Here is a 15,130-nt window from a genome sequence, read left to right on the forward strand (position 1 = left end):
ATACCATGCAGCGTGACCGTAAAAATTTTCTTGAAACCGGCTTTTTTGCAATGCGTTTGTCTATATTTTGTTGCGTAAAAGGGCGTTTTTCTTATAAATAAGTTTTGTTAAAAAGAATAAAAATGACAGGCCGTTTGAAGAGGTTGTCTTGTACGATATTGGCAGCTTGAGGTTGGAAGGCCTCAAAGAGATTTGTGTAATCTTAACAAAAAGACAGGTCTTCAATTGAGTCTCGAATGGCGCGTTATTCGACTTGACTCGAGGTGTAGAAACTTTTTCGTAATAATGCCAAAAACCAGCGATCCAAGGTCGCCGCTGACAAGTAGACCGAATTGTCATTTCGCGGTTATCGTGTCACGCAAAGTAATCAGAGGTGCGCCAGACCGTCGAGCCTCTCAAACTCTTTGTAATACCTTGTTCTATAAGAGCTACTGTCAGCCACATGCTCATCTGGCAGTTGGACGCGCCCCACAAGATTTGATCTTGCCCGCCTTATTTTGGATATTTACATTTCTTTATTTAGAGATTGTGATTCACGTATTCACGTTCCAATCACGTATTTTCAACTTTTTTTTGAAACATATATATATACATACTTTTGTCTTACTGTCTGTTATTGCTAGCTAGCTAGTTTGAGGTGGCCTCGAGATCTAACAAATTCTAAAGCGGGGTCGCGGTTTGAAAAGTTTGAGAACCACTGAGTATATAACTATTGGAATTCGCTACACGTTTTAATCGTCTTGCCCACAGAAAATATTTATAAAACGGCAACAAATTAAGTCAATCAAGAGCCCCATTAAGGCTTATAAGAAAGCAAACAATGGCGGTACTTAAACTATAAAACTCTTGTTTACTGTTACAGATATTTATTTTATATCTAAGCATTTATTTGCGTCATCAAACCAATCCAGAAGTGAAAATGAGTTTCGTCAAAATACTTTTCTTTATTTCTCTCGTCTGTGGCTTGCGGAACTGAAATTACCCGGTAAGATTTTGGTTACAATTACTTATTATTTTGTGCTATATTTGCAGGGATCTGGTTTCTGACTGGCCTGCCTGGTTTCTGGTATGGTTCTGGTCTTCCATATGGTTTTACTATTCATGTATTCAGAACAGAAGCACGTTTGCTTTGTCTTAGGTCTGATGTCTCTCGTATTTAAATCTCTAATATTTATCAATTTCTATTGAGATATTTTAGTCATTTAATTCGGCAAAACCATACAGTATTCACCACCAATAACAGTATTTTTACAATTAAATTACCCGATCTTTTCCCCCATATATTAGAAAAGGGGTCGGCAACCTTTTGTCGCTCGCGGGCCAAAATTAAAGGTTGCAAGTCATTGGCGGCCGCACATATTTTTAGAATGTTAAAAATCGAATGCATGACCGATGAATCACATTTTATCACACAGATCAGAAGTTAAATTTTAAGCAGCGTGCAAAGACTGACCATTTAAATATTTTTTGCGCCATTAAATCATTTGCACTTAGCATCAACTTTTCTGCGTTTTGTTGACATTTGTCTAAATTATAATTAAATTATAGGCTTATCAAACGAGTAATTGTGAATTATATACTTGTTACGTTATATTATAATTTAGTCTACACGTAAATTCTTTTGCGTAAAAAATATGATCGACACCAGCTATAATTTGTTACTATAATTCAGTGAAGCGTCGCGGGCCGGATCCGGCCCGCGGGCCGTAGGTTGCCGACCCCTGTATTAGAACCTTTTGTTTTACTGCTCAATAACCAGATGTGGTTCCCCGCAGTTTCCTTTCCACGGTAAAATTGTGCGATTACTTTTTTTTTTATTATTGTATGTCAAGGTGGTCCAAGGTTGCGAGATTGAAGGACCGCAGAACTTTCTGATGAGGCCTTGCGGGCCGCAGTCGGGAAAACCTAAAATTTATCGAAATACTGCGAGATTAGGGGAACTTGGATATTGTGTATTGAACTGCAGGTCCTTTCTCCTTGTTTACTTTCTACTTCGGATCCGTATGTGGTACTCACCACAATGATGCTTGAACGAGATAGTATTAAAGTGAAAAGTAAAAATAACATGATCTCTTTCAACAAAATAATAAGTATATTTGTGAGCTTTCGTTAGATCATGGTCTAACTTCTTCAAACAATACAAGATATAACTTAATCAAATAGCGAATAAATATTAATTATTATCTTGTATTGTTTGAAGAAGTTAGACCATGATCTAAAGAAAGCTCACAAATATACTTACTATTTCGTTGAAAGAGATCATGTTATTTTTACTGCGAGATTAGTTACTTAAATATATTAAAGAATGAATGTTTACCGTTGTAATTAGCTCATTGTTATGTTGTATTGGTGGCGTCATTATTTATAGAAAACAAAGCGCGCGTGCGCCCTTCTTGACACGTACCGATAACGGCCTTTTGAACCAATCGCAGGACTTAATTCCCATATCTGCACCGCCTTTACGATTATATATACAACCTTGAAATTCCTTTATTTTAACAAATACCATTCTCGACATCGGAATTAGGGAGAGTTGTTAATATCGGGATTGTAGCCCCAGTTTGAACAGCTAGAAAAAAATGTTCTGCCAATAATTGCGAATATCTGTATGCTAAAATGGTACTGCGGGCCGCACGGAATGTGTCCGCATGCGGCCCGCGTACCAGGGTTTGGACCCCCCCTGGTGTATGTGATTGTTACTTATCGATTTTAATCGGTAAGTATGTTGATAGGTATTTGTCTGTCTGTTTGTCTGTTTGTCTGTCTGTCTGTTAGATGCACGCGATATCTCACGAAAGCGAGATTGAATCTGCTCCAGATTTTGCGTGTGCATTCATCATATGTCGTACCAGAAGCCTATTTTGGATGAATTATGCAGTATAATTAGCGAGTTATTAATTAATTAGTGATGGGACACAAGGTGTCACTATGGAGAAAGAGCGCTGTTTTGGGGGATCCCCTAACTTTCGATCGATAAGTCACCACGCTCCATCTACGTATTTTCAACGCGTTTTTCAAACAAATAATACTCTCGCCTTACTATCTGTTATTACCTATCGATTTTTAGATCGGTAAGTATGTTGATAGGTATTTGTCTGTTTGTCTGTTAGATGCACGTGATATCTCACGAAGGCGTGGTTGAATCTGCTCCAAATTTTGCATATGCATTCATCATATCTCGGACCAGAAGCCTATTGATTTTGGATGAATTATGTCGTATAATTAATTAGTGATTTTATTAATTAGTTAGTGACGACGGGACACGTGGTGTCACTATAGAGTCATGAATCGAAACCGCAGTTTCGATCGATAAGTCTTCGGTCTCCGACCGGTATTCTCGTTTGTGGCTTATTCTTAGCTAGTTATTTATAGGTGGGCGCGAAACTAGACGAATTCTAAAAAAGGGGGGCGGCCTAAAAAGTTTGAAAACCACTAATGTACAAGATGAGTCGACCTAAAACTTAAATTAGCGCGTTTTTTATATTTGACAGCTGGATCTTGCGTTTCCAAGATCGTGAATGGAAAGCTCGTACAAGTTGGAGATTGCCAGGTAAAATTATTAAAGCCGTTTTTTTTTTTTGATCAAGTATTGTTTTTGTATCTCTGTCCCAGACGTTGGACGCGATAGCCTAGTGGTTAAATCGTTTGACTTTACTTGCATCTCACGGTCAGCATCTCGAGTTCTAATCCCGTACCCACTACCACCACCTTACCCATGGTGTAATTTATTCACCTTACTGACCAACTGCCTTTTATTGTTATTTTACAGAAAAACGATGGATCTGGTGAGTCCTACTGCATGCCATATATGAGTTCAAATATATTTACTTTTCTGGCCTTAATTCGAACTATTAACTTTTTTACGAAGCGCAAACAGTCTCTCCAGTTCGAAATTGAACGAGTGAACATGTAAAAATGTCGTGCGAAAAAAACTAAAAGTTTCTTACATATCAGTGGCTTTGTTCGGGGTTCAAAATTCGGGTCTTCATGAGGTATGTGTACCAAGATGGCGCACAACCTGAACGTAGTATGTGTACCAGCTTAGGGTCAAGGTTCTGCGCCATCTCGGTGCACATACTCAATTCAAACTCAAAATTCGTCAAATTTCATATTTTTTTTTTACAGAAATCGCCAGACTGATCAAAAAGAATCTTGACGTGAAGAAAAAACCCAAAAGTAACTTAATTAAATTTTATTTATTGACGTTTATACAGACGTTGAACTGGTTTAACGAAAATTTACAAATATGCTCGATGGTTTGGGGCAATCGTGCTAAGCGTCAGAATACGCTAGCTTAGTAATTCCATGCCGACTTGTACTGGTAACCGGATGAGAGAGCCTTGATCGCCATATGATTAAATTTATCGCCTTATCGGCTTCTTTCTCACCCGGGATAAATATTTAAATCCTGAGTTATTTTTTCACTTGAACACTATCTCGTTGAAGCAAGTATCCCTGTAAAACGGACACAAAACGGTATGCAAAATAGAAAGTACACAAGCATAAATGTCTTGCAGTTCAATACACAATAAATATCCGAATACCAGTAATAACATTGTTTTCAGACAAATGTGACGTCACATACGATTTGAAATGCTACCGAATATTTGTAACTGACACAAAGAACATCACTGTCCGTGATGCCGAAGCAATTTGCAAATCAAAGAACAGCGGAAAACCAGCGAATATTTACGACGAAGCTCATTTCCAGAAACTACACGCATTTCAACGTACACAGATCATTGCTCCTTGGAAAAAGACGTCGGTCTGGACAGGAATGAAGTATAAGGTGAGTTGACTATACGGCTTTCTACACCTAACATGGGCAAACTAGATCCTGCCACAATCAAGCTAAAGGAATTTGTTGGGATTGCGATTAAATTTAGTTTTAGCACGAGGTTTATCGTTTTCCACTTTGGCTTTTGTAACACTCCGAAGTTTGGTACTCCCGAAGTATATGAACCAAGATGGCAGACACTGGAACGTAATATGTGTACCAGGTTAGGGTTAGGCCATAATTTCAGGTACAAATACTACGAGAGTCACTTGGCTAGTCCCCGAACTCGTAATAGAACTAGAATAGGAACAATTTGAATAAAAATTTGGCCTAATTCTAACCTGGTACACATACTACGTTCCGGTGTTTGCCATCTTGGTTTACATACTCCGGGGTTACCAAAGATACCAGCTATTTTTGGTCTTCGTTTCCCTATTCTTGAGCAGCGTTGTCTTGTTGGACACATCAGTGTACATAACGATCGTTTCAATATTATGTTGTTGTTCTTGTTGGTATTCTTCTTCTTCGTCACCATAATATCGCTTTTCTCTTCGAATACTGGACCAATTGCTTTGAAATTTTCAGGAGTTAAAGAGTGATTTTTTCGCTAAAAGGCTATTATGTTTACTCTTTTAAAAAAATTTCTGTGGACTTCTAGAAATTTGCGTTTTTTTGTGTCAGAATAAAAAAGAGCGACACCTTTTGACGTGTCCGTATATTTGAGCATAGCTCTCTTGTTTTATTACAGAATGGCAGGCTTCAATTTTCCAATGGAGGAACATCGTCTCTGCCTTCAAGCGTGTGGTTTCCTGGCAACCCGTCTCGCAAGTCATCATTCACAAATGTTGGAGTCAGTGTAAACAAGGATCCGGCCGCAGATCAGGGAATGTTCAATAATCCGCCATACTACTCGCTGTACGGCGTCATGTGTGAGATGTAGAACCATCTCAAAACGATACTCCCGAAGTATGTGAACCAAGATGGCGGACACCGGAACGTAATATGTGTACCAGGTTAGGGTTAGCCAATAATTTCAGGTACAAATACTACGAGAGTCACTTGGCTAGTTCCCGAACTCGTAATAGAACTGAAATAAGTAAAATTATAATATAATAAAGGGAAATTATAATTATGGCTTAGCACTAACCTGGTCTCGGTCATCTTGGTACACATACTTCGTGAATACCCTCAAAACATGATGAAACTTTGTTCATTGATTGATATAAAAGATTAAAAACAGTTACAGTATTTAATTTGAGTTCAATGTAATCCATATAGATTATAGATCACAATTGTTCTGATCAGTGGCGCATCTACATAAAATGACTCCCTCATGATCGATTGCTCAATATATTTAACGACTGGTATTGTATTGAGATGCTTGTAATTTATAATTTAAATAAAAATACAAGTTTTGATTATTTCCCATTTGAAATTATTTTATTGAAACATTTTACGATTAAAACTTTTCGCCATTTCTGCACCCTTTTCTAAACGGCTCCCTTGAGACGAGTCATGGCTGCCATCCTCTAGATACGCCACTGGCTCTGATATCAGTTTTTGAACACGTCGGTGTACACATTATAATCAATATTATGTTGTTGTTGGACACGTAGTGGACATAACGATCGTTTCAATATTATGTTGTTGTTGTTCCTGTTCTTTGACACGTTTTTAAAAAGTCGCTTTTCTCTTTGATTACTGGACTAATTGCTTTGAAATTTTCAGTGATTGAAGATGAAATTTTTCTCCAGAAGGCTATTACTTATTTCAAATATTTCTGTTAGCTCTGTAAGATTTGTTTTGCTTGCTATGACGTCACTAAACGTTCTACGGATATCGGACGCCATTTTGTGTCCAACGGACCATCTTGCAATTTCAATTCACGCTGTCACAAGACAGGACCTTCTCTAAAGATAGAGAAGTTCTGGTACCGTAACACAGCGCGGTGACACTGAACTAACTCGTAGCTTGTCAAAAGCTTGAAAATCCATACAAATATGAGAAATAAAAAGATGAAACTTGGCAGGTGGGTAGAGTTGTGTTTCTTTTAACCATATTTGAAAGTTTTGCGTTTCTAATTGCGTTTCAATTTCGTTTAAAAAATGGTAATTTTATATTTTTTTAAAGGCTGTGACTGACTCGATGACCTAACGGTCGCTTCGTCACAGCCTCGTCACAATGCCTTGGAAATTAATTTTGAAATGTTGTATGTTGTATTTTGATTTTGACATTGTTGACGAAATAAAATACTACTACTACTACTACTACATTTGAAGGAGGGGGAATAGGGGGTGTGCATTTCCGATACGTCGATAATATCTTTGTCAACCAATTTGCGGCCACCGTGTTTTCGTCTGTTTGATTGCTGTGATGTGGTGCTTTGTTTATAATTTAACGAGTTTTGTTCGAAATAACCGTGTCCTTGAAATATATGACGGTCAGAAATGCAATTAGAAGCCCAATGTTTTCACGCTGTCACAAGACCAACAATTGTCAACCAATTTGCGACCACCGTGTTTTGTCTGTTTGATTGCTGTATGCTGCGTATGCGATAGTCTCGACGCAGCATAAACGATGATCAAGGCTTGAAATCCGTGGTCCCACACTGGTCGTTCGGTCGCAAATACGTCTTTCGAGTGCCGTACTTTGGGGATTTGTATAGCTTCAACCCTTTGTCGTAGAAAGTTAATACGAGGTTTAGCGTGTAGAATAAATGCCGCCAATGCACCCACGGTGAAAAAATTAACGGGTTAGATATATTGGTCTTTGTTTTATAGCGGTTTGAATGAAATTGTCCGCAGACTGGCTACACCACCCTAGGCCTGGTGAGTTGTCCGTATAGTCGAATTGTCCATCAGCCCTAAACGGCTATGACAGTCACTGTACCAAAAATTGTACCCCGATTCGGCTGGTGTTAAGTTGACGCATGTTATTTAGTAACGTTTTTATGTGAAATGTTTGACTGTGGTTCGGTACCTGATCCGATAATACGGTACATAATTGACTCATATCACGAAATATTTCAACTGATGTTTCAATTGTCACAGGACCTAAAATATCTATGACAGTCCCTGTACCGTCACGGTACCCCGATACAGGTACTGGTTAGTCACCGCCGGTATGTTAGTCGTTGGTCACCGCATATGATTTTTGGGGAATCGTTCTGCGTGTCCATATATTTGAGCATTGCTCTCTTGTTTTTATTTATCATCATAACGAAATCGCTTTTCTCTTTGAATACTGGACCAATTGCTTTGAGATTTTCAGTTGTTAAAGATTTATTTTTTCGCCAGAAGGCTATTACTTTTTCTTATTTCAAACATTTCTGTGGACTCCAAGAGATTCGTTTTTTATGTGTCAGAATGAAAAAGAGCGACACCTTGTGACGTGTCCATATATTCGAGCATAGCTCTCTTGTTTATTATAGAACTTCTTTCCCTGGTAACTGCGGATTGTTGAAATTAATCGACGGTTTCAATACAAAAGGTGAAACTTGGGAAAAAACAAAATTTTGTAAAATTTGAATTCGTCTAAATTTTGATTGAAACATAGGGTGTCCATAAAGTCCCTTTACAATTTCAATTTTGTTATGAAGTCAGTTCTCAATATATCTTAACCAGGTTTGTTGTTTTTAATCAGTAATTATTCAAGTGTTTTTACTTCATTTAATACTCTCATGAAGGCCAAAACAATATATAGTATCAATAAATTCCCTTTGCAATTTTGAAAATTCCAAGATTTTATGGTTATATATTGGTGAATATCTCTCCAACTTTGATCAGAAAAACAGATAAAAAAGCGTGAACTTTTTTTATAATCCAGCTCAAATTTGTGTCCCTTACATGAGCAAAGTACCGCCCGAGGATCAAATCCGGCCCATTGGGTAATTTAATCTGGCCCGTATGATGCTGCCACGCCCAAACTAAAACCAAATTTTGATGTTTTAGCTGAAAAATAGCTCAAAAATTTGTTGAGATTGCGATTAAATTTGGTTTTGGCGCGAGGCTTATCGTTTTCTACGTTTGTTTTTGAAACACTAAATATTGTTCATAAAATGTAATCTTTCACATCACACTTACATGGCCCGCCAGTCTTCTAGATGTGCAAAATATTTGGCCCATGGTCAAAAAACCTTGCCCGTCCCTGGTATAATCTGTTTGGGCTATGTTTTGATAAATCAAAGCGCCCCTCACGCACTCACGCACACGTATAGCAATAAAGTTACTTGAGAATCCCTCAATTTTGGTCTAAAAACTTACAAAAATATTTCCAACTAGTTATCTTTAATTGTAAATCTTAATCACACCAGAACATATGGTGGGAGATGACGTCAATGAACGTAGGTTCGTATCGTCCCCTCCTATTCGTACCAAAAATTTTTTTTTTATCGTTATTACTTTATCATTGTATATATTTACGATTGTATTGATGACTGTATCTTTTGGTTGACAAAATAATAAATCTCTCTCTCTCTCTCTAACGTTATGTGATTTCTGTATAAAGCCAGACATACTAACAAAATATTGATTCGATCTTTTGTGAGTTTTTTTGACATTGTTTTGAGCTCAGAAATGTTCGTATAATATCAGTATTAATTTGATAACAAGTATGGATCTTCATTGATGCTTGGGGAACACGTCATTTCAGAGTTTTTTTTTATTAATAAAAACATCGTTTTTTATCCACACGATAACACATAAACACAATTGCACTTAAAAAAAAAAGAGTTTATGATAACTTTCCACTTTTTAATGTGGTTCATCAGTTTACATTTTCTAGTTGCATTAATTTTTCCACAGGTAAATATACTTTTTATCATATATAAAAATTGATCAAATTGAGGCCTTTCATTACGTAGTTTACATTTATAGATATAATATCTTGCACTCAATAAAACACAGTTTATACCTTGGTTTTGCTCTACCCCCATTAAAATTTCTCTATATGTCAGATTAAGATTTAAACCATTTTAGAGTTACTAACGGGAAAGGAACTGATTGATTTGAGCTCTGTGTCTCTCGTCGGCATACTTGCGCAAACGTTATGCTGTAGTGTAGCTAATAATTAAAACATGTTCACTAATATTTCCCAGTTACGGTTTATGGACTATCGAGATGAAAGACGGTTTGTTTGTTTAAAATCGTATATTAGTCCGCGGAAAATAGCGTCTCGGAATGGCGAAAAACTATGACATTTTTACCGTGTTTTCGCTGCTGCTATCGAAACGAAACATCAATCCTATATTTGGACGAAACGCGCAATACTACGATGACAGGGTAACACACGTGAAAAATTTGATCCTGATCTGTCCAGCCGTTTGCACCCACAGCTGGATAAACAGACATACAGAACGACTGAGGATAAGGGTCTCCTGAAGTGAAGATCCGATATATGTAGGTCATTTGCATACTGAAAATAGTTTAGTCCAACTCCGAAGTTACCACTGAGGAAAGAGCCCATTTTGAGAACTCTAGATATATTTGTACAGAAGCCATTAAGTTTGGATTCGGTGTGCGGGGATGTCTCATAAATTACAGCTTCAAAATAAAACGATCAGTTGGGTTTACCCGAGAAATATTACTTAACTGGCACAGCGGTGTGGATGCGTGCTAAGCGTTAGAAATACGCTCGCAACCGCACCCTGCGTCGGTTCGCGGGTTCGAATACCATGCAGGAATAGTAATTTGCGGGAAAATTATGTGACTTCTCGCCACTGTAGGGTGGCCACGTAACCGCTTTCACTGCCATCAGGTCCATGCTTCCAAAAACAAATAACTGACAAACTAATCTCATACTCGACATCGACCGGTAACCGGACGAGGGGCCGTGGTTCGTCATATGATTAGGCCATATGATTAATTATTTGATCACTGCCAAATTGGTCGATTTTCTAAACAGAAGTGAACAGAAAATAAAAACATTTGTTACATAGCGATTGCCGAGCGGATTATAGTTGGAGTCAAATTGCCCAACCAAAGTTGTCATAGTTTGGTGCATGAAGAGATTTTTTTTTTTTTTTTTTTTTTTATTAATAAAAACATCACATTATCACAACACATTTATATAGACACAATAGCCCAAATACAATTGCATTTTAAAAAAACGAGCACACAATAGTTTTCCACTTCTTATTATGGATTGACAGTTTACCATTTTTAGTTGCAATAATCTTTTCACAGTTTATAATATTTTTTATCATATATAAAAATTGGCAAAATTGAGGCCTTTCATTACGCAGTTTACATTTGTATATAAAATATCTGGCACATAATAAAACACAGTTTATACCCTGATTTTGCCCTACCCCCAATAACATTTCTCTATGTGTCAAATTGAAGTTTAATCCATACTCAACGGTTAGCCAAGCGTTAACTATTTCCCAAAATTGCTGCACAAATTCACAGAGATAAAATAAATGTAACACGGTTTCAACATGCATATTACAAAATGTACATTTTGGACTTTGTGTTTTATTTATTCTATATAGCAGGTCATTAGTGGGCACTGCTCGCAAGGCAAATTTGACATGGAATGAACGAAGTCTGGATTCAATAGAGCAATAAAAAACTTTTTCATACAATGTAAACCAATTATCTAAGTTCCTGCACAATTCTTTTGACCATTTTTCTATTTTTTCAGTTGGCGGCAAAATTTTTTCATTACAAAGCTTATCATAAATATATCGAGACGTTTTATCAATGCTTTTAATATCTTCGATAAGACTAAGATGTGGATTGACTGGTGAGGTTTTTGATAAATTAGTTTTCCATTGCTGGGGTATACATGATATAATTTTTAAATACGCTAGCATGTCATCATAAAAACTAGAAAAACAATAATGATGAAAAACATGCGGAAACATTGCAAGTTGCTGATTAGAATCACAAATATCTTCAACGAAACAAATATTTTTACTATTCCAATCATCCATATATAAAAGTTTTCCTTTGCAAGTTATATTTTTATTAAACCACAAAGGTTCATGTAAATGACTTACATCCCTAATAATCTTGGATTTGAAAATAAACCAATAGTACAGAGTATCTCTCAAACATCTGGAATACATATTTTTGATATACACTCCATGCGGATATACATTTCCATAAAATAAAGCCTTTCCTCCATACAAATTCAAGAAAAACATTTCTATGGATTTCCATGAGACATCAATTTCGTCATTTATTAAACATTTAACCCATCTTAATTTTTGACCAATGAGAAATGATTCCACATCAAGCATATTGACCCCCCCTTCCTTCACAGGTGCAATTAATGTCTTACGTTTTATTCTCTCCCATTTTGAACCCCATAAAAATTCATGGCATATCTTATTTACTTCCATTATAAAACTATTGGGCAGTATTACTGGTAAGATGGAAACTACATAAACCAATAAGCTCAACATCAAAGATTTAATCACAGTGATTTTTCCGAGGAAATCTAGATTTCTTTTGGACCATATTTGTGCAACCATTTTCAGTTTTTGAAGTTTTGGCAAAAGGTTCACAGTAAAAAGATCCGTATCATTTCCACACACATTAATGCCCAAAATTTTAAAACAGCTAGGGTTCCACTGAAGTCCTCGGTCTTGCATAGGAAAATTTTGCCAATTATTATTTGCACCCAGGTATAATGCTTGGCATTTATTCGTATTTATCTTGCACCCAGACATGGTAAAGAAATTATCGGTTTCAGAAAATACTGTTTTAATACTTTTTTGTGACCCATCACAATATACTGTTGCGTCATCTGCAAACAAGGAAATTTTAATTTCTGTATTTCCGAGACATATACCTTGTATATTCTGGTTTTGTCTCATTCTACATGCAAATATTTCAATTATTAATAAGAACATATATGGTGAGAGACTACAACCTTGCCTCAAACCTTTCTTAACTTGAAACATTCTTGAACTATAATTATTATTAACAACAGTGCTTTGACTTTGAAAATATAAAGTTTTGACCCACTTAATAAACATTTGACCAAAATTAAAAAATTCCAACACTTGAAAAAGATAATTCCATGAAACAGAATCATAAGCTTTTTCTATATCCAAGTTGAGTGCTATTCCTGGAAGCCTTTTATATTTCAAAAAGTCTCTAACATTAAAAAATAATCTTACATTTTCGCCAATATATCTTCCCTTAGTAAATCCTTTTTGATCATTGTGAATCAATTTTTGTATCACATTTTTCAGTCTATTAGCTATACTTTTGGATGCAATTTTATAGTCAATGTTTAATAAGGTGATAGGTCTGTAGTTTTCAATGAAGTTGAGATTTTTTCCTTGCTTAGGTAGCAGCTTTATTATTCCCCTAGATTGTGAATTACTCATTGTCTCATTTGCCACTGAGTAGTTGTAGGAATTAAGCAATAGTTGTTTGAGATGTTCCCAGAATTCTCTGTAAAATTCAACTGTGAATCCGTCTTCCCCCGGGCTGGTATTTGATCTCATTTCTTTCAGTGCATTCTCGCATTCTCTCAAAGTTAATAAACCTTCACTTTGTTGTTGTTCTTCTTCAGTAAGTTTTGTCACCTGTACAGTGTTTAAATATGTTTTGATATCTTCTGTCTTCGAATTTGTCTTGGGAGTTAATAGGTTTTCATAAAAATCAGCGGCTATGTTTGCTATTTTTTGTGGATCTTTGATTTGTTTCTCCTTATAGTGTAAAAGATTGATATTATTTTTGTTCACATTATATTTTTCTCTTTTTAGAAAGTATGCATTGCATTTGCCTCCATATTCGGCGTGTTTGATTCTGCTTCGAACCATTGCTCCCAGGGCATCTTGCGCAATAAGGATTTCAAATTTCTCTTTACTTTTATTTAATCTGCTTATTTCTTCACTGGATTTTGTTGGTTTGTCTTCCAGATCCTTAATGTCCCTTTCAAGATTGTCACGGATTCTATGATTTTCCCTTTTCTTCCTTGAAGCATATTGAATGGTGTATCCCCTAATTATACATTTCATTGTATCCCACATTGTTGTTGGTTTAACATACGCATGAGAATGATCTCTCATTGTTTGCTCTATTAGTTGATGTATCAGTTCTTTATATTTTTCATCTATTAATAATGAGTTGTTGAATTTCCAGTATCCTGGACCACGACTCTCCTTTTTCCAATCTATGTCAAAACTCGCCATTCGATGATCTGATTGAATACTTGTCTCGTGTTCACTATTCGTTGTATATACGAGAAGTGAAGCAGATATGAGGAAAAAATCTAGTCTAGAGGCGACTGTTGGATTATATTGTTCTCTGGTATATTCTTTTACTCCAGGGTTTAGTTCTCGAAAAATATCGACCAATCCCATTTCTTCTGCTATGCAGTTAATTAGATTCTGAGCATTTTTATTTTTATGTATTGCTTGTCCCCCTCTTTTATCTAAATCATTATTCATTACAGTATTAAAATCTCCTCCAATTATAATTTCAAATATTTCCCTTTCTTCAATTTTTTGCAACAGAGTGAGAAAAAATTGTGTGTCATCTTTGTTTGGACCATAAAGGTTTACAAGCATTATGTTTTTTCCTTCCATTTCCATTTGAAGAAGTATATACCTGCCGTTTGGATCGCAATTTAGATAAATTTTCTTGTATGACAGTTTTTCTGATATTAAAATGGCAACTCCCGCCCTGTGTGACGTATAATTCGCTGCAATTATTTCATACCCTTTGAATGTGTTTATTTCGCTTCTTATATCATCTGTCCAGTGAGTTTCTTGCAGGAAGATGATTCCAAGTTTTCGCAGACTAAACAATTGAAATATGTTCCTTCTTTTTACTGTATCCCGTAAACCTCTACAGTTAAAAGTGGTAATTTTCAGAGCCATTTTTTGAGTTTATTCATTTTTCGTCACTTCAGCACATCTGTATATTCTAGCACAATTTGTGCATACATGATTTTCCACATCTAAGATGTTTTGTTTGTATCCGCACATGCATTGCAAGTTGAAATACTCACAATTTGAATTTAAACATTTGGAGATCTGCCCTATGCCTGGTGTGTCATTTATCATTTGGCATGCACATATGGAGTGGCCTTTTCCACATCTGCTGCATTCAATATATTCTTCTATTAACTTCATACTTTCCAAGTAATTGCAACATGACAAGTGGACTATCCTCTGTTCACAATCACCACATATCATGTTGTTTCCATTTTCTGTGATTAATTTTTTCTTATAAGTGATGTATTTGTTACTACAGCACTTTTTTGTTACAAAATACTCCGTATCACAGTTTGGACAAGTAAACTCTTTTATGTTCTTGGGTATTTTGTTTACAAATTCACATTCTGGTGCATGAAGAGATGGGCAAGACCACTTCATTCCGCAAATTCGAG

General features: G+C 36.1%; 1 protein-coding gene across 1 annotated transcript; it reads left to right on the plus strand.

Moving 5' to 3' along the window:
- The first annotated feature begins 285 nt into the window (after positions 1-285).
- LOC120332235 (uncharacterized) lies at positions 286-6,350 on the plus strand. Its single transcript, XM_078119382.1, has 7 exons — positions 286-322; positions 863-985; positions 3,492-3,550; positions 3,770-3,785; positions 4,126-4,176; positions 4,566-4,789; positions 5,526-6,350. The coding sequence occupies exons 1-7, from the start codon at positions 286-288 to the stop codon at positions 5,715-5,717; spliced, it is 702 nt and encodes a 233-aa protein (XP_077975508.1). The 3' UTR covers positions 5,718-6,350.
- Positions 6,351-15,130: the final 8,780 nt, after the last annotated feature.

This window comes from Styela clava, chromosome 13 (assembly GCF_964204865.1).
Source record: "Styela clava chromosome 13, kaStyClav1.hap1.2, whole genome shotgun sequence".
NCBI classification, from domain to species: domain Eukaryota; kingdom Metazoa; phylum Chordata; class Ascidiacea; order Stolidobranchia; family Styelidae; genus Styela; species Styela clava.